The following is a 19882-nucleotide window of genomic DNA, read 5'->3' on the forward strand; positions in this document are numbered from 1 at the left end:
ATATGGGAGTGGGGCGCACCCTCGTCGTTTCAGTGCTTGGGGGTCTCTCAGATGCCCATCCAGCCCTGGCGCTGAAGAAACGCTCAGCTGGCAGCCGTCCAGTGCAGTTGCTACAACTGCGCAGTCCAGCTTCTTGTGGTCTTCCTCGGCCTTTGCAAATAGTGGCAGTCCTCCAGGCCCTTGGGACTACAACTCCCAACAGCCCCTCCTAATGTGGCTGTGCTGGCCGGGGGCTGATGGAAGTTGTAGTCCCAACTGACTGAGCGAGGGCTTGGCAGGACCAGGGTGGGCAAAACGGACTCAGCTTGCAAAGATCCAACATCTTTGTGAGAAAAGAACTCACAAGATGAGAACTGTCATTGGACAGAATGATTTTATTTATTTTTGCTAATTTTCTTAATTACAATTCTTAGAGGCCCTGAAAATGGTTAACATTATAAATTATATCCCATTATTTTTCATTCCTTTTTTTTAAAAAAGAAGCTTATTCTTGTTCGAATCCTTTAAAATGTTTTTCTTCTTGCTTTACCCATAAAATCAAAGATATCTTGTTCAGTGTTGCAAAATCCTCCATTTTGATTTGCCATATTTAATATTCTGTATTATTTTAATGAATGTTGAATGTTATTTTATTTGCATAGTGTATATTGTATTATGCATATTGTCTGATTTATATGATGTTAGCTGCCCTGAGTCTGGCTTTGGCCGGGGAGGGCGGGATACAAATAAAAAAAATTTATTATTATTTTTTATTATTATTATCTCGCTGAGTTTTCATTTGTCAGATCCATCAGCCCTTGCATAATCCATGATTTCTGGCAATTCGGAAGTTCATCTTTAGTATCATCATTCACAGCAGCTGGGAAAACATTTGGGTGGAATTAATCCTCTTTTCTTTTGAAGAGTGCTTGGATTTCACGTGCCAGAGAGGACCGCTTGGAGCCTGGCATCCTGGTCATCCAAAGGCCAGAGGGACCTGGGGGCTTCTCCCAAAACTAAAGCGTGGTCTTTGAATCTGCCCATTTTCTACCCCTGCAGCCAGAGGGCAGAGCTCTGCAGCCCCCTGGGGGGGTCTACGCTGGGGGTGCTGCTACACGGGGGTGGAGGAAATGCCGAGAGATTTCAGTGTCACTTCCACGGGGAAATGGTCACTAACAGCCAAGGCCTGGAAAAGAAAGGAAGAAACAGCAGAGTTAGGGGGAACAGGAGGCTGTCTTGGGGTGGGGGCCACGCAGAATCAGAGAGTTGGAAGGAACCCCAGGGGTCATCTAGTCCAACCTGCTGCGACGCAGGAGTCACGATCAAAGCATTCCTGAGAGAGGGCCATCTAACCTCTGCTTAAAAACCTCCAAGGAAGGAGAGTTCACCACCGTCCAAGGGAGTCCGTTCCACTGCTGAACGGCTCTTACTATCAGAAAGTTTCTCCTGATGTTGAGTCGGAATCTCCTTTCTGGTAACTTGAAGCCACGGGTTCGAGTCCTACCATCCAGAGCAGGAGAAAAGAAGCTTGCTCTATTGTCCATGTGACAGCCCTTGAGTTATTTGAAGATGGCACATCTCCTCTCAGCCTCCTCTTTTCCGGGCTCAACGTGGCTGCCAGGTCAGTTCTCTGCCTCTTCTGCTCCAGGCTAAACATCCCCAACTCCCTGAACATCCCCTGTTGTTTGGGGTGAATCCGTTTCTTCTAATGCACACACACCTCTCAACTGCCCTGTTTCAAATGGGACATCCCTAGAAGAACAGAAGCCAAACCCGGCTTCTGGTTGGATCCTGGAATGTCCTGTCTTTTTGGTCCAGCACTCTGCTGCAAGTCCTTGTGTCAGAGCACTGGGCCAGCAACACTCCTTTTTTCAGTCTGGCACTCTGGCATGTGTCAGTTGAGTTGTGCCCAAGCACCGGAAGGAAAGTCGCTCATTTTGGGGGTCTCATGACGGTGGAAAAGACTCCCTTGCGAGGTGGGGGGGGGCTCTCCCTCACTGGAGGTTTTCAAACAGAAGCTGGATGGTCATCTGTCATGGCTGGTTTAGCTGAGATTCCTGCACTGCAGTGGGTTAGACTAGAGGACCTTTGGGGGTCTCTTCCAACTCGAAGATTAAATTATTCTAAGACCAGAGCTCCCCATGCCCAGCCTGGTCGGCAGTCACCATCCATCCCTCCCTCCCCCCACTGGGACTTTTGAAACAGCTGCTTACGTCCTTCTGTTGCAGGTTGAAGGTCTGCTGGAAGTTGTTGACTCTGGCTGAGCCAGGCAAGATGCCGCTTCCGAGTCTGGAGCCCACTGCCACAATCCTGCAAGGCGCCACAAGGGCACAGTTACATTTGGGAACCTGCTCCACAGGGTGTGAGGGCAGCCCCCCACCCCACCCTTAAAGGGACCCCTGCCCATGAGGTCCAGTCGCGGACGACTCTGGGGTTGGGGTGCTCATCTCGCTTTCCTGGCCGAGGGAGCCGGCGTACAGCTCATGTGGCCAGCATGACTAAGCCGCCTCTGGCGAACCAGAGCAGCGCACGGAAATGCCGTTTACCTTCCCACCAGAGCGGTACCTATTTATCTACTTGCACTTTGAGGTGCTTTCGAACTGCTAGGTGGGCAGGAGCAGGGACCAAGCAACGGGAGCTCACCGTCACGGGGATTCGAACCACCGACCTTCCGATCGGCAAGCCCAAGAGGCTCAGTGGTTGAAACCACAGCGCCACCTGCATTAACTTTCAGTTAAATATCAGCAAATAATAAAAAAGAACAATGGGATGAATCTGATTGTTGTCAGCGTCCTCCTGTCTTGAGAGACAATGGAGTATGCCTCCGGGGGTGAAGTCGGTAGAGTATGAGATGGTTAATCTCAGGGTTGTGGGTTCAAGGTCCAAATTGGGCAAAAGATTCCTGCATTGCAGGAGGTTGGAACAGATGACCCTGGTGATCCCTTCCATCTCTATGATTCCATGAGAATCGCAGTGCCTGCTGTGGCTGCAGAGACCAGTAACTCAATACTGCTGCGTTGTTTTTGCAGTCCCAAAGTGGCTCTAGGGGGCGGGGGGGAGAGAAAGAGCCTCCGGGCCTGGCCTCCCGCCACTCACCTGTCGTAGGCACAGTGGGTGCTGGTCACCGTGGTGTCTGCTGTGTCTGGGATGAGCCACTGGAAGGCGCTGTTGGTGCGCAGGCGGATGCGGGGCCAGTCCTCAGGCCGGACGTAGGAGCAGCCAGCGTTGAAGTCTCCCAGGAACAGCATGTCCTGACAGGAGGAAGAAACAAGCTCAGGAGGCGGTTATGGACCCCAGGAAAGACATGGCTCAGAGTTGAAGCTGACCCTTGGGCAAACACACACACGCATGCCCAATATGAACTGGCCCAGACCCTGCAGTCGTCATCTGAGGCCTGTCTCCATGCGCCCCTCTCCACAAAAGGTCTGGAGGGTTGGAAACGTAAGAGCAGGCCTTCTCTGTGGTGGCTCCTTGTTGGTGCAACGCTCTCCCCAGGGTATTATACACCAGTAAGGTTATATCATATTACAAAATCTGGAAGTAAAAATTGCTGGAGGAAATGTGGAGTGATGGGAACGTACAGTCATATGTGGTGGGACTGTCCGTTAGTTAATGAATTTTGGAAACAGATTGGTATAGAAATATTGGGAATTGTGGGAAAGGAACGTGGAAATAACTAAATTAATGGTTCTTATTACCCTGAGTAGTACCGAGTTAAAAACAAAAGAGGAATGCAAATGGGTAAAATTGATGGTAATTGCGGCCAGACAGGTTATTGCGAGTAATTGGAAAAATGCAGAAGAGTTAGGGTAATGGAGGAAAAAACTGAATAATATTATAATTTTAGAATACCTAACTGTGAAGATACATAGAATGAAAGGGTTTAAGGCCAGTGAGAAAGAGGAGGATTGGTTTGAGAAGATATTGAATTATTTGAGTAGGTTTGAACAATTTGGGGCAATTAAAATGTTAAAAGTTAAATAAATCTTGTGGAAGGAGGAGTGTTTAGGTATATAGAAGTGTACATATGGTTGATTTGAATATGTTATTATTGAATATGATTGAATATGTATATTATTGAATATTGTATACCCAATGTATCAGCCGCCTGGTGGGTTTCACTGTTTGTATTTTGGTGGTTGGTAAAAAATAAAATTAAAAAAAAAAAATTTAAATATTCTGCCCAAGGAGGCTTGCCTGAAATGTCTTTAGGCACCGGGCAAAAACATGCCTCTACTCCCAGGCCTTTGGCTAATTAAACCATTTACGGTGGACAGTTCATTACTCTTATGTGTTTGTGTGCTGCCAACAGACAAAAAAAATATTATTATTACACACACACACACACATGTCCATGTCCGTCTGTCATGGATGCCTTAGTTGAGATTTCTGCACTGCAGGCATTTGGACTACGTGACGCTCAGGGATCCTTCCAACTGTAGAGTTCTATGATTCTATTATTCCTTGATACACTCACACACACATAATTAATTGCCTGCCACCCCAATCTCCAAGTACTGCGAGATCCCAGGGGTTCCAGGCGCTTACCCAGGGTCCATGGAAATTGGGCACAGTGCAGCCTGTGGTTTCTTTATGATATATGGCTTATTTACACAGATAAACCACACCTGAGCCTATGACGGAGGGGTTCGCAGCATTAACATCTCAAGAGGGTCTTGTTTCTCCCATAGCCGCCCACAGACATCAGCCGCCGTGCTCTGACCCTCTCTCCAGCCTGCCGCCTTTACCAGAGTGCAACCTTTTTCCTCCAGGCCACATCCAAGCCAGTTCTAAAACTCTAAACCCTGGCTTTTGTTCTTTTCATTAACTATCAAAGAGCTGGTGAAAGGGGCCCACCCACCTGCCCACTTGCTGTCTGGGACAGAGCTCTCTTAATGGGCCATTGCCTTCCTTTTCCTCTCCCAGGCTTATGTTTTAACATTTCCATTGATTAAATTCTAACTCCTACTGGACTGAGGAATTTAGGGGAGTCTGGTACCATGGGAGCCAACTCCTGGGGACCGAGGTACTTATGACCCCCACCAATACAATATTTGAGGGGGCCAAGTGGGAGCAAAGTTGGTTTGTTTGTTTTTTGTAAGCAGCCAAAAAATGTCATGATTTATTAATATCTGGAGAAACTTTATAATTTGAACACAGCCCAAACTGTATATTTTACAATCACATTCTATTTGTAAACAGTCAAAAGCCACTGGCGAATTTTGCATCTCCAGACATAACAGCTAGAATCAAGGCAATGAAATGAGAGCGTCTTTCAGGGCAGTTGAAAAAATTGGTTTCTTTTCTCTTTTTTTATCCTTGTTTAGTCTTTCATCCTCAAACTAAACAAGCTTCAGGTGGGAGGGGGCAAAGCTGATGGGCACTTCCATTCAAATGGTGTGCGTGTGCCATGTCATGTGATCATTTATGTGGGGCAGGAGCATTTTTCGCTCCATAAGACGCACCTAGTTTTTAGAGCTCTCCTCCCAAGGAGGCTGTGATTCAGAATATTTTTTTTTATTGTTTTCCTCCTCTAAAGACTAGGTGCGTCTTATGGTCAGGTGCATCTTATGGAGCAAAAAATGTGGTATAAGATTTTGTGGACCACCTCCCACCCTCAGGACTTTGGTGACTCCTTAAAGATGAGCAAATCATCTCCGTCCCTTTCGCCCAAACTCCTCTGGCAACACCTGCAATTTCTCCCTTCGCTGCTGCCTCTCCCTTGCCCTCTACCATGACTCTCCACTTGTGGCAACCTACTTCCTCTCCCTTCGCCCTGCTTCTCGGTCCCCCTCCTCTCCATCCTCTTCCTCTCCTCTCTCGGCGGCTGCCTCTTCTCGCCATCCTCCAGCCAACATCCCCGGAGCCATCAGGGGAAAGGGGAGGCCGTCGGCAAAGCCCCTCTCAAAGAGAGCAGCCCGGGAGTGCCAGGCAACGTCACACAGCCTGCCCGCCGCTCCCAAACCTTCCCAGGGCTTCAGGGGAAAGGGGAGGCCACCGGCACCCTGGAAGGGCGGGGCAACAGCGTGTGCCGCACTCGGGCGATTCGGCTCCAGAGACCACACATTCGCTCCATAAGACGCACAGACATTTCCCCTTGCTTTTTAGGAGGGAAAAAGTGCGTCTTATGGAGCGAAAAATACGGTACATATAAGTGGGACTGGGGTCTAATCTCCACAATGCCCCCGATATTTCTCAAGCAACCACCGGTGGCAAGCAAAAGTCACCACTTTGTGGGGGGGCACTTACATCTGTCCCCCACTTATCTCTCACATCCAGGAAGACGTCGTAGAGGGCATCTATCTCGGCCACTGCTTCTTCGGGAGCGGCATGCAGAGGAACCAGGATCAGTTCCCCCACCTCTGAGGGAAAAGTCGCAGTTAAGAACATCCAAAGAGCATCGGCTGGGTCAGACCCACGGCCCACCCCCTCCAGCATCCCATTCTCCCGGAGGCCAACCAGACACACACACACACACCCGGAAACTAGCAAGCAGGATTCGAGCACCAAAACCCTGTCCCATGGTTTCCAGCAATCGGGATTCAGAAGCATTGCTGCCTCCAGCTGGGGACACAGAGTATGGCTTCTCCCCCCCCCCATGCCTTCTCCTCCCTTCCCCTGGCTGTGCCAGACCTCTTGCCCCTGTTATAAGAAATTTTAAGGTCTTACCTTCCCGCCAGAGCGGTACCTATTTATCTACTTGCACTTTGACGTGCTTTTGAACTGCTAGGTTGGCAGGAACAGGGACCGAGCAACGGGAACTCACTCCGTCACAGGGATTCAAACCTCCGACCTTCTGATCGGCAAGTCCTAGGCTCTGTGGTTTTACCCACAGTGCCACCCCTGTCCCATAGGTCTTAGGTGTATAATAAATGTTCATAAATGTACCAACCAAGCACGTACATAGATCAGCACAGGAAGACCAACCTGAAACCATTTTGATTCCCAAACTGACCAAATGTTTTCTCTGCAAGGAGGGAGGGGGTCAGGGAGCCTTCCCATTTTCTCAGGAATTTAGTAATCACCATCTCAAAGGGTGACAGACTACTAGGAAAGGCAATCAGATAAGGCATTATCAGATAACCTGGCAGACAGGAAAAACAACAACATTCAAATTTCTGTTTCAGACCACCTTTTCTGTGATGTATGTATGATGTTTCTGGGGGTGTTCTTGGACTCCAGGGCAGGCAATTTAAAATGTCTATATAAGGATGGGCACACCTTTGTTCGGGGTCCCTCCTCCTTTCCTGTGTGTGAGGGGAGCACCTTGTTGCAACAGATCAATAAAGATCAGGGTAATGAGCTGCTTTGCTTCTCAATATTCTCTGGTTGGCCTCTGGTATTTTCTCCTACCAATAGGGAACTCTATATGGGCTCTTGGATACCCCATAAGGGGAAAAGGGCAGATTTTTATTGTTTACAACACCCCAAAGCCACAATCCGAGTGTGGGATGTAATCCACCGAGAGCAGTCAAATGCAACATTCCTTGTTTTCCCAGAGTGGACATGCAAGGGGAGGTTTGGTCCAGCCAGTCAAAACTTCCTGTTCCACCTGGCCTGAAGCATCCTTCCTTGCATGCAACTAGTGAGTGGGCATGACCTTTCCAGACCTGGGAAAAGGCCAAGGCATGCTGCCACTCTCTCTCTTTTCCATCTTCTTTTCGTCCTGCAAACTTCCTGGAATGAACTGCTGGCTGCCAGCCAAGCAGTCCCCCAGGTCATCTCCCTTATGGGATAAACCTGTTTATATACTTTTGTAACTTTAAGCCTTAATCCTGCCTACAGGGATCACACTGTGCTCTGCTGATTGCGAGCAAACTTTATTCTTATTGCTTCCTTATTGCTTTTGGACAAGCCATAAAATTATTAGCAGGAAAAAAAAAAATTATTAGCAGGAAAAAAAATTAGAGTATTGTGTTGTGCTGTACTGTTGTACTGTTTTATTGTTGTTAGCCGCCCTGAGCCCGGCTTCGGCTGGGGAGGGCGGGATATAAATAAAAATTATTATTATTATTATTATTATTATTATTATTATTATTATTATTAAAATTAAAGCATTCAAAAAACCAAGAGCACCAATAAACTAAAAAACACATTAGCATGCTGGATATCTTGGCAGACTTGCCAAGAACATAAAGTCCCGACCAGAGAAGAATGGCAGATCAAGTTGATGGATTATGCCGAAATGGCAAAAATGACCAGAACAATCAAAAATCAGGAAGACCAAAATTTTAACAAAGAATGGGGGAAATTTTATAATTTATCTTGAAAACCATTGTAAACAGTTATAATTGTTAGTAAGATTGGAATAACACTTGTAGTTTAATGGTGAATTTTGGATATAATGGAGATGTGAAAGATTTGGATTATTATAAAAGATGCAGGAGAGAATGATTAATAATAGGACCCACAAAAAGAAGGAGGGAAGTCCAGGAGATTCTATGGAATCTTGTCTATATGTTGCAAGTTGGATATGTGATTGTAAAACTGTAATTTGAAAAACCAAATAAATAAATTAAAAAAAAAAAAAAAGTTTTCAGCAGGTGCTGAAGACAGTGCAGCGAAGCCGCCTGCCTGATATCAAGAGGCAAGGAGTTCCAAAGGGTAGATTGCACCTCATTGAAAGACTGATTTCTTGCAGATGCGGAACGAGCGTTATGTGGCAGGGCCAGTTTCTCCTCTCCCTGGGCTGCCCTGTCGGCTGCATCAGCTGAGAGGGGGAGGCGGGGGCTGCTTACGCGTCTGAGGTGCCGCAAATTTCACAATGAAGGGCTCCCGACTGAAGGTGTCGTTCCCGCAGGGCTCACAGCCGTCGTCATAATAGTAGCTGTCCAGGAGAATGACGTTGTCCTCCCTGTGTGGAGAGAAGGAGGAGGAGAGAGACAGGTCCTTGCTTGGGTCCCTTGCAAGTGATGGGTCAGAGACTGTGGCCACCAAAGGGAGATGGTGACAGTTTGCAACAAAGTCTGGGAGAGGCACCCAGGGCATCTCCACATCCTGGGAGACCTGTGCCACCTTAAGGGCAAACAAGTACAACATGGCATGAGAGTTCACGCATTACAGCAGCTAACAAGGGTGGGAAGTGAAACATCTCAATGGTGGGCTGGGAAGTCATTTTCAAATTAGAATTAAAGTGATATTGAATTCGTTTAAAAAACTGAAAAGCAATAAAAATTAATTGGCCAAAAAAGAGAGATTTCACAGTCCACTGCACCAGAGTCCTAGTTATCCCGGGTTCCTGGTACACACACAGTTGGGGCTGGAGGTGGGGGTTATTTTTATTATTAATTTGTTCCCTCCCTTCACCCTAAGGTCCCAGGGTGCGTTACAACCTTGCAAGGCAACATCACACCAAAATGTTAGAAAACAGGTTAAAACTTTATGTTGCAGCCTTTTAAGTTCATTTGCTCCCAGATGGGTACCAGCCAGTTGCAAAGTGTTCTGGGAGGCAAGCACAAAATATGTAATTACAGTGCAATTCCACCTTATGTGGGGATTCAGTTCTATGGGTTCCGCATATATGCAAAAGTGTGCATATTCAAACCCTTGGAAGCATCCTCATGCGAGCGCCCTGTGGCTTCTGGAGGCGGCAGGTGAGAGTTTCTCACCCCACCCTCGCCAAGCGAGGCAGAGAGCTAAAAAGTTATTCTTCCACAGGGAAAGCCCGGTACACAAATAACTTTTGAGCTCTCTTCCTTGCTTGCATTTAACGTGTGGGATTTAAACCAGGTGGCCTTCAACCATGTATGGTTGAAAATGTGTGAGTTAAATGCACATTAATAGCCATCGTGCTTTGTAACTGCCTGTATTTTCCTGCAATGCCTTTCCTTATCTTTACAGTTCCTCACCACCAGCAAGGTAAAGCTATCTACCTGCCACTCAGGACCCCACGGCCTGCATCTGATGCAAGTTTCTGCCATAACACTTTTGTTGTTGTTAAGGTGCTGCACAGGACTGTTTTGCTGTTTTGCTGCTAAAGTTGTGGGTTGCTGTTAAGTTGTGGGTGAGTGTATCAGACGACACAGCAATTCTTCAAACATCTCTTGTTTATTCACAGACCCAGAACAGAACTGAACTGAAGGGTTCAGCCAGCCTGCTTATATAGAGCTCCACTACCACACAACAGTAACCACTTTCTGTAACTATCCAATCACTGAACGTCACTTTCAATCCCTTATTTGCATATGTGGACCTGAGTGAAAACTATCTATAGTATCCCCCTGCTGGCCCAGGGTGGGAACTTCAGTACATAACAGTTGCTGCTGCCCCTCTGGAAATCTCCCCTCCAGTGATGCTGCCCCCCTCACATTACATCCTGGGCTCTGCTTGAGGCTCTCACCTGTAAACAAAGAGGTATTGCTCCTTGTAGCTGTTGCGACCCAAAGGCTTGCTGACCACATAGCTGTATGGATGCGGTGATGCCCTAAAAGGGAAGATTAGCAATGAAATATATTCAATTTGCCTGACTCTAGGTAAATACAGGAAGAACGGAGAAAGTGGATGGGTAATCTGTGGTGTTGCCTCTTGCTTCAAGAGCTGCCATCTCACTCATCCCAACAGCTGCTGCAATGTCTCCCTTTTAGGGTGTGCGGTTGCTGGGGCAAAATTTCTAGGATTTTTCTTTTCCCGGAGAAAAAGGTACTTTGCCAGGACTTTGGTCATCCTTACCGCCCTCCCAGTCTCCCCCAATCCTGGAGTGCTTTGATTGAATAAGTTTTGATTGCACCTAAAAGCCACCCAATTTCTAGATACCCTTTTTTCAAAAAAACCTCACTGGTTCAGTTGGTTCATCAGCTTTTTCACTGCGCTCAGGTCTGCATCTCGGACCTCCTGGATGAGGGTGATGTCATACAAGAACACAATCTGTAAGGAGGCAGAGCAGAGAGAATTTCACCAGCTTCAGGACTCAAGCTTGGATGAATGCGAGGAGCTGGATGTGGAAAAAGAGAAGGTGAGGAGCGAGGAAAGGTGGGGATGTTCTGGTATGTTGTGGGTTTGTGGCGGGTCAGTCTAGATGATGCCCTGAGTCCCTTCTAGTTCTGTACCCGGTGAGGTTAAAAGCTGACAAGAGGAGTTTGCTGAACTAGTTAGACTGGTTGCTTTGTAAGACAGTGGCCTTAGCACCCCAAAAAGAGTGCAAGAGCTACCACTAAGTGATGGTGCCCTCCAGGAGTCTTCCCCCTCCCTCACCTAGCTGGTATATAGATGGTAAAAGGTAAAAGGTGAAGGACCCCTTGACGGTTAAGTCCAGTCAAAGGTGACTATGGGGCTGTGGCGCTCATCTTGCTTTCAGGCCGAGGGAGTCAGCGTTTGTCCACAGACAGCTTTCCGGGTCATGTGGCCAGCATGACTAAACCACTTCTGGTGCAATGGGACACCGTGACAGAAACCAGAGCGCACGGAAACACCGTTTACCTTCTCACCACAGCGATACCTATTTATCTACTTGCACTGGCGTGCTTTTGAACTGCTAGGTTGGCAGGAGCTGGGACTGAGCAACGGGAGCTCACTCCGTCTCGGGGATTCGAACTGCTGACCTTCCGATCAGCAAGCCCAAGAGGCTCAGTGGTTTAGACCACAGCGCCACCCACGTCCCTTTCAGGCCAAGAAAGCTAGCATTTGTCAACAGACAGCTTTCCAGGTCATGTTGCCACATGACCCGGTAGATAGAGGAACAATAGCCAGTGATGTGTGAGCAGAAAGCAGGCTGGATCCAAAGCTGTGATTAATGGAGAAGCAAGATCTGTTGGGGTGTTAATGCTGCGATCCCCTATGCTCAGGCTGCATAAATGTGTAAATAAAACCATACAGTATGTCCTAAAGACACCACTGTCTCCACTGACTTTCGTTCCAAGGAAAGGGAACCCTGAATAAGTGCCTGGAGCCCCTGGATTCTTTCACTGCCGAGAGATTGGGGTGGCAAATGACAGCTATCTTCTATGAACATAGAAAATGAGATTGTCGGGGACCATAAACCCCAGCCTGATTGCTAACAGTGAGTGCGGAAAGTTTTCAAATATCCATGGAGCAAGTCTGCACAACGTTAAGCTGTAAAGATTGCTTCTTTGAAACGAAAGCGTTTGAACGAGAACCCCTGGACAAGTGTCTCTCATTGGCGGTCAGATGGACTCACGCTGACGATGAAGTCTGTGACGGTCTGATTGGACAGCTTGCTGTCTCCAAAGGTTCTGATGTTGAAAGCACCGACCCTCAAGCAGAGGGTGGGCTGCAGGAGGTGGGCTGCCATGCTAAGGAAGACCAGCAGAGGCACTGATGTCATGGTCCTTCTCCTGCGCAGAGAGAGATGCAATCCTGCTGGTTAGAACCCTTGGTAGGAGGAGGAGGAGAAGCAGATCCCCTTTCCTTCAACTCCTGCCTTCTGCCAGAACTTTGCTGTGCCTCAAAATTCTAAATTAATCCTGGAACCGGAGTGTATGCGGTTGGCCACAGCTGCCAGTGCCTTCACAGTTCACTGAGTTCTTCCCTCTCCCCCAACACCCCATATTCCTGATATTCTGCACGCCCTACAAAAAAAGAAATCTGGGTGTGATTGTACATTCTGGTGACACCTTGGGTCTTTCACTGTGGAGCCTTCACAACTCCTGAGCAGGTGCTCTTGCGCATCAGCAGAACGCAAACGGAATCTCGATATACCTGGCCATACATTTGGACCGCTGTTGCTTCTGCAGTGCTTTGCTAAATCGCATGGTGTGTGTGCACTGATAAAGATGAGGGAAGGAAAAGGCAGAGATGAACAGCTGGTGCCAAACTGCACAGCCTGAGCACTCAATGAAAAATTGGGTAGGTGGGGAATTAAATGGAGGGCTCCCAGTGTGTTGGCACCAGTTTGGGAATGAGACAGACTGATGAAGATGATGGACTATGCCAAAATGGAGAAACTGACCGGGAGAATCAGAGACCAGGACGAGAAGAAGATTAGGAGAAAATGGGGGGGGGATGTATAGTTCATTTAAAAGGACATTGTAAATAGTTAAAAACTTTGGCAGGATTAGAGTAATACTTGTAAAAGACAAAATATAACGGAAAAGTTAATAATAGATACAATAAATTGGAAGAAAAGGGATAAGTTGAATAAAAAGGGATGGACAAGGGAAACCAGAAAGGGGAAAGGAGGAGTCAAGGGATTCTGAGAATCCTAAATGTAAAGGTAATTGATATGTTTAAATTGAAATTTGTTATGTAAAATTTAATAAAATATATTTTTATTTTTATTTTTATTTTTAAAAGGGAATGAGACAGACTGGGGAATTGGGAATGCCAAAATCTAGAGAGAAAGGCAGGTGATAAATTCGAATGCATCCTTCCGTAGACACATACACGGAGCACACACAAACCCAGGTATCTGTCAGAGGAAAACAGTTCTGCTTGCTTGGAGTGAGGCACAGAAACAAAGACAATAAGCAGCGTGAGCCATTTTCATGGGGATCACAGGCAGATCATCCAACCCCCCCCCCAAGTATGTCTGAAACACTAAGCTTAGAAATAGATATACCCTCCCTAGATCCTAGAATGAACCCGTTCACATTGCACTATGCCACTAACCTGTACCTGTTTCTTTATCACAGAGCATCTGTGGAAATGGAAGGGAAACTGCCAAAATCCAACAGAAGCAGAAACCGCAAGGTCCGGTTTCTGTGTCAACTGGCTCCCAAAGGCCGGCGAAAGAGCTTCAAGAGGCAGGAGAGTCGCTACAAATTCTGTCCCCACCAAAACTTTAGAGAGGAAACTGGGCAGGTGCAAAAGGAGGGAGCCCTCCCGGTGCCCTGACCCTCTGACATGACCCTGCTCTCAGCCACCCGGACCCCTCCAAGCTGGAAGCTCTTACATGTTTCCTGAAGGTTGTGGCCCGTTTTCCAACCTGCTAGAGCTGACTTGGGTCTCTGCGTTCTTCCTCCAGGCACACTTCAGCGAAGGTCACCTTTTCCTGGTGAAAGACATTATTGTTTCTTGGCTGGGGGCGGGGGAAGGCTTCGGCTAATTCCTCTTTCTCCCTTTGGGTCCCTTGTGTTTTCCAGCGCACCAGAGCCACTCCTGGGCCAGGGCCATAAATTGTGAGGTGAGTGGGGGCACTCATGCACAGAACCTTTCCTCTTTCCTTCCTTCTTTGTCCCCTCCGAATAAAGGGGTCGTAAACCCCTGTGTGGGATTTGGCCTGGTCAGACAGAATAGGGAGAGGCAGAAGTGGCTGCGATCCAGGAAGGCAGGAAGGTCAAGACGATGCCCCAAAAATCGAGGGCTTTGCTTGCAAGCCCTGAGCCTTTTGTGCTGGACCCCACATCTTCTGCCCCCAATTTTCTTGTCACCTTACAACACACACACACCCCTTGTACTTTTCTCACAGGGCAGTCCTATGCTATGAAGCGCTGTGCCAGTGAGCTACCCCACCCAGCCGCCCACTGTCTTAATTTTCTCAGAAAGCTAAATTTGCACAAACTGTAAGCAGGTGTGCGCCATATGCCCAGAGCTTTGCCCCCAAAGGACTTAGCAATGTCCCTGATGCTGGGAATGGCCGGCTCTCATCCACAGCCATGGTGTGTCCTTCTGTTGCTGTATATTATCTGCATCAAGGAAGTCTTGCCCTCAAAGAAAACTGAAATCCAAGTGGATGACAGATTGCATTGGGACTCTTTACCTTTGCCGTTCTCGATCGTTTGGAGATGGTCCATGCACCCCCGCTTTCTTAAAACACTTCACAGCCGTGACCTTGCCAGCTGTTTACTTAGTATTATATTTGTACAGGTGTATGGGAGACATATGGCCACTTTCCGAGGAGGAAAAGTAGTAGCTGGGTACGGTGCAGGGCTTTTATTGTTGTTGTTTCTCAAAAGCGCTCCTCTTGAAGCAGATAAGAGTCACAATGGAAGTTTCCACAAACACAGCCAGCATTCCGTCTGGCTGCAGAAACATCACCCAGCTGATACTGGACACCAAGAATAGCCCAAATAAATTGGTTTGCACTTCAAAAACTAGCATTCAAGTAGACCTGCACAAAGGTGAACACCCCTGGAAGGGTGTGTTCAGGGAAATAAAAGCAATAATGGGGCAAAATGTGATCAAATGTCCAAAGTTGGCATTACTTAACCTTTATTCGGGAGATAATACTGTTATGAATTTGGGAGTGCCAGACTCCTCTAATCCCTGGATCTAGCAAGTTTTAAAATCTAATTAAAGCTAATAAAGCCAGGGAACCAGGCAGAGGGCCTTCTCAGTAGTGATGCCCACACTGTGGAATGCCCTCCCATCAGATATCAAGGTGATACAGTCGTACCTTGGTTGTTGAATGCCTTGGTACTCATACGTTTCGGCTCTCAAACGATCGAAACCCAGAAGTGAGTGTTCTGGTTTTTGAACGTTCTTTTGGAATCTGAACGTCTGATGCGGCTTCTGCTATTGTTTCTGGCATGCCTGCACAATTGGAAGCCAATTGGAAGCTGTGCCTTGGTTTCCGAACGTTTCAGAAGTTGAATGGACTTCCAGAACATATTCTGTTCGAAAATCAAGGTATGACTGTATAACCTTAGAAGACATCTGAAGGCAGCCCTGTATAGGGAAGCTTTTTAAGGGTTAATGTTTTATATATGTTGGAAGCCCGGTCAAGAGTGGCTGGGGCACCCCAGTCAGATGGGCAGGGTACAAACAAACAAACAAACAAACAAACATTATTTCTTCTTCCTGCGTTGGGGTGATTGCCTGGGAGATGGGCCATTAGGAGAACAAAGGATCAAGGGGGATCGGTGCGAGACTGCAAATGGGTGGCCCCCTCCCCCAACAGATAAAGTCAGGGTTCAATATCAGTTCAAGCTTCAGGGTGCCCCAGATGAAGGTCTGCCACTGTACAGCTGTATCAAACACAGCAAAGTGACCCTTACCTGTGTGGAGCTTGAGCAAGCAGCAGGATTCTCATGCCACGCATTGTAATGTGCAAGCGGGCTAAATGCACAGGCTTTGCCATGCTGTATGCAGAGCTCGAGTCCCTCCAACGTGGCCTGCTGCATCCAGGGCCCAGGGGCTGCCAACTTGGCACCCTCCAGAGGCCGTTGGGTTTTTTGACTACCTGCCATTCTGTGCAGCTTCACACAGAGTCAATTAAGCGTTGGCCAAAAGCTAAGATGACTGAGCAGAGAGGAGTTATTCTGCCTGGAGATATGAGACCTTGGATACAGCTCTCCCATTGTGGTTGAGGTCTCACACAGGCATGATGACTTATGACCTTACTGAATGGAGTGTATGTTGGTCAGTGTGGTGTTGTACTGTGGAGAGTGTATTAACTTATGGTCTGTGTGTGTGGTTTAGGAACTGCACGGCCAGGGAAAAAACAATGCTGTCCAGGGTTGTAAAGACTGCAGAGAGAATAATTGGGTGCACTCTGCCCACCTTGGATCAAGTCTATGCTTCCAGGTGCCATAAGAAAGCTGCAGATATAGTGCAGGATAGTACGCACCCCAGAAATGATCTCTTTCAGCTTCTGCCTTCTGGAAGAAGGTATAGGGGTATAAAGACCAGGACTGGCCACCTGAGAAACTGTTTTTACCCAAATGCAATTCTGGTTTTAAATGCAGTATAAGGAGTCTCTATAGTATATTGTATTTTAAAATGGGGTTTCAGAGTTTTTAGAGGTTTTTGAATGTCTTATGTAGATTTTTCAATTTCATTGTTCTGTATGGGACAATGACAATAAAGATATCGTATCGTTCTGAGAGTTGCTTGGAGTTTGTTAAGAGAGAGCTAGCTAAGATCCTTTTCTGTTCTTGTATATAGTAACTTGAGGAAGTCTGCTGTAAATAATAAACACCTCTAAGTAACCAAGTTACTGGTAGCAGCGTTTTGTTCCTACTTCGTCCATCCTGCCTGCAACTGATTGCTTTCTGGAACTCTGCGTATGCTCTGCTAAGGTCCCGCAACAGGTCAAAGTTGGTGCAACACCAATAGCTCGAGTCCCTCCAACGTGGCCTGTTTGCAAGGAGCACAGAGCTGCCCCAGAAGTGCGCCTGGGTTTGCATCTGATCCATCCACCCCTGCTGCATCCAGGACTCAGGGGCTGACAACTTGGCACCCTTCAGAGGCCATTGGGACTCCCATCAGCCCAAGGTGGCAGGGCCAACAGTCAGGGATGAGGAGAGTTGTAGTTCCTAAACAGCTGGAGAGCACCGCATGGGCCACCTCTGTGACCTAGAACCCGTGCAGAAGACTTCTTCCCAGGCCCAGCTGGGCTGTTGGCTGCAGCATTTTATTTGCATCCCTTTATCGCCAAGGATTTATTCTGGCCTTGAAAGGCACCTGTGCGGCTTTTGAGCTGGCGCCGCAAAGCAGGAAGGGTGGACCTGAACGTGTCTCTGTGCCCCTGCATGCAGCCCAGGCCTGTTATTGTGGCAAGGCTGAAAGGCCAAACAGCCACAAAGGGATCCTTTGATGGACTGTACCTCCTTGAGTCAGATCTGCATCCCCCTCGTTCCTACTGCTCTGGTCAGTGCCATCCTCTTTCCTCAGTCTTGTGTCCTCCAACATCAGGGTTCAAACAAGGTACCAATGATCTCCATTGGATTTTTTTTTTTAGGCTTCCGTTTGAGAGGCAACGGAGGGCGCCTCAAACTGCTGCGTTAGTAGCACCAGTGATTTCTCGGGGGTACAAATCTGGACAGTGTGTCTAGAGGTCCTGGGCTGCCCAGATGACAAGACCCCCCCCCCAGCCTCGCTGATGTGGTCCAAAGGGAAGAAGAGCAAGACGCTTGGCACCTCCTGGGCTGCAAGAGTTGATGGAAGGAGGCATACCGGGCACCATCCAACTGTCTTAGGGACCCTGGATTTGTGAGAGACTTACTCCTTAGTCTTTCCTCCCTTCTTATCACACTGGATTATTTTACCAACGTGATAATAAGAGAGAGAGCAAATAAAAAGTAAAGACGATCATGTTAGTCCATATGAAGAAGGGGGGAAATATGCCAAAATCCACAATTGGGCAACTCGGTTGTCATAAAATCCCAACCCAAATGCCACAAAAGAGTGACTTTCAGGTTATCTAGATCTCCTCATCAGGGCAAAATGTTACAGCTCCTGCCTTAAGTAATATCTGGCCTGGATAAAAACCCTTGCCATTATTTTGAGATATCGTGAATTGGTCCAAATAAAGGGGCAGTAACGTATTGCCCAATTGTGGATTTCTGGAGCAAAAACAATAGGCATGAAACTTTTAGGGGCCAGACAGAAGATAAAGCTCTCTGAGCCTGCTCACCGAAAGCTAACTTTGCATGACACTGAACGGGTGAAGCAAAGACTACAAATGAGTGTTGCCTTTCTGGAGAATATAAAACAGTGCTGAAACAGATGGGAGGTGAACAGGGAGGCTTAAAATAAAACAATTACAAACAAATGAGAGATGTGGTGAAGAGAACCCTGGCCCTACATAAAAGCAAGTTGTATAAGGTTACCAGACGTCCCTGTTTCCCAGGGACAGTTCCCAGATTTACTAATCAGTCCCCATACAAAATCCACTGAAGTTGAAAAGTGTCCCCGGATTCATTGAAAAAAATCTGGTAACCTTAAACTTGTAGGTTCTGCTCTGGGATGGGGAATGAACTTCATTTGCTTCACACACACACACCTCATCCACCCTGCAGTGTAGCTCATATTTCATTCCCAGCACTGGCTAGGTAGCCTGGAGCTGGTTGCTTTGTACCTTACAGGGCCGTTGTGATTGTCAAAAAGGAGGGCAACTCCCCCCTCACCTCTATGAACCTGGCTTGAAACTCCTAAGAGCCTATTGGATCAGACCAATGGCCCATCTATTCAGCATCCTGGTTTGCCTCAGTGGCCAGCAGGGTCGTAGCTAGGGGATGGTGAGGGGCCCCCAGCAATGGGCGCAGGTGAGGGGGGGAGCGCAAAATCAGCTTTAAAATATGTCCATAAATATGTCTGTAAATAAAAATATTGATTATTGCCTCATAAGAAAAGGTTTTTAATAGAGGGTGAATTGAATGGAGGAGAGGCAGAAAGAAGAGCTAATTTGTCCGTGGCTGGGGGGCGCAATCTGGACCGTTCTGCCGGGGGCGCCAGCCAGAAGCCACAATGGGAAGCCCACAAGCAGAATCTGAGCGCAAGAACAATTCTTCCCTCCTGTGGTTTCCAGCAACTGGTATTGGGAAACATTCCTCTGGCTGACCACAGAGGCAGAGCAAAGGCATCTGGCATGAATTTGCCCAATCCTCTTTTAAAGCCTTCCAAGTTAGTGGCCATCTCTGCCTCTTGTGGGAGGGAGTTCCACAGTTTAACTGTAGGAAAAAACTGTAATTTCAGAACAGTGCATCGGTAGCTATTGGGGGCTGTGCCAAAGAACCCCGGAACAGCCTGGATGACATTGCTGGATGAGCCCAGCATCCCGTTCCTCGCAGTGCCAAAGGGAAGCAACTGCACCCACTCCCCACAAATGGGACCCGGGCATATATTGCCCCTTCTCCTGGAGGAAGAATGTACAAGTAGCCCCTTTTAAAGCCATCGACGTCGGTGCCTGCCATCGCCACGTCTTCCGGCAGCGAATCCCAGCGCTTCACGACGTGCTGCTGCAGGAATTAGTCCCCTGCCCTTCCTAGATGAGCGACCATTCAGCTTCACGCATCTTCAGGCATTCCGACGAGACGGGGACGGGAGACGCGGGCTCGGAAAGGCGCCTGAAGCAGCTGCTCCTGAGGGGGCGTGGCTGCGACACCAGAACGCGGCGCTGCGCTCGGATTGGGCAGCTTCTGAGCCGCCCCGGCGAATGACGAGCGCCGCCCCGCCCCGAGCCGCCTGATGGGGGCGTGACCGAGATGACTTGCCACGCCCCCTCCTGCACCGCCCCGGGCAGCCAGTAGGCAGCGCTGCGCTCGGATTGGTCAGTTTCTGAGCCGAG

At 48.0% G+C, this 19882-nt stretch overlaps 1 protein-coding gene across 4 annotated transcripts; it reads right to left on the reverse strand.

Moving 5' to 3' along the window:
- Positions 1 to 258: 258 nt before the first annotated feature.
- Positions 259 to 16019, reverse strand: DNASE1 (deoxyribonuclease 1). 4 transcript variants are annotated; one of them, XM_083585885.1, is made up of 10 exons: positions 15870 to 15887; positions 13826 to 13924; positions 12113 to 12269; positions 10754 to 10842; positions 10319 to 10402; positions 8718 to 8833; positions 6229 to 6341; positions 3076 to 3230; positions 2193 to 2289; positions 259 to 1165 (listed from the first exon to the last, which is right to left on the reverse strand). In XM_083585885.1, coding segments are annotated over exons 2-10 (888 nt in total). In that variant the 5' UTR covers positions 13828 to 13924; positions 15870 to 15887; the 3' UTR covers positions 259 to 1090. The 4 variants fall into 4 exon arrangements, with proteins under 4 accessions (XP_083442011.1, XP_083442010.1, XP_083442012.1 ...); XM_083585884.1 differs by lacking the exon at positions 15870 to 15887 and adding an exon at positions 14633 to 14728; XM_083585886.1 differs by lacking the exons at positions 13826 to 13924; positions 15870 to 15887 and adding an exon at positions 13549 to 13569.
- Positions 16020 to 19882: the final 3863 nt, after the last annotated feature.

The sequence above is a fragment of the Podarcis filfolensis genome (assembly GCF_964270895.1).
Source record: "Podarcis filfolensis genome assembly, chromosome: 14".
NCBI classification, from domain to species: domain Eukaryota; kingdom Metazoa; phylum Chordata; class Lepidosauria; order Squamata; family Lacertidae; genus Podarcis; species Podarcis filfolensis.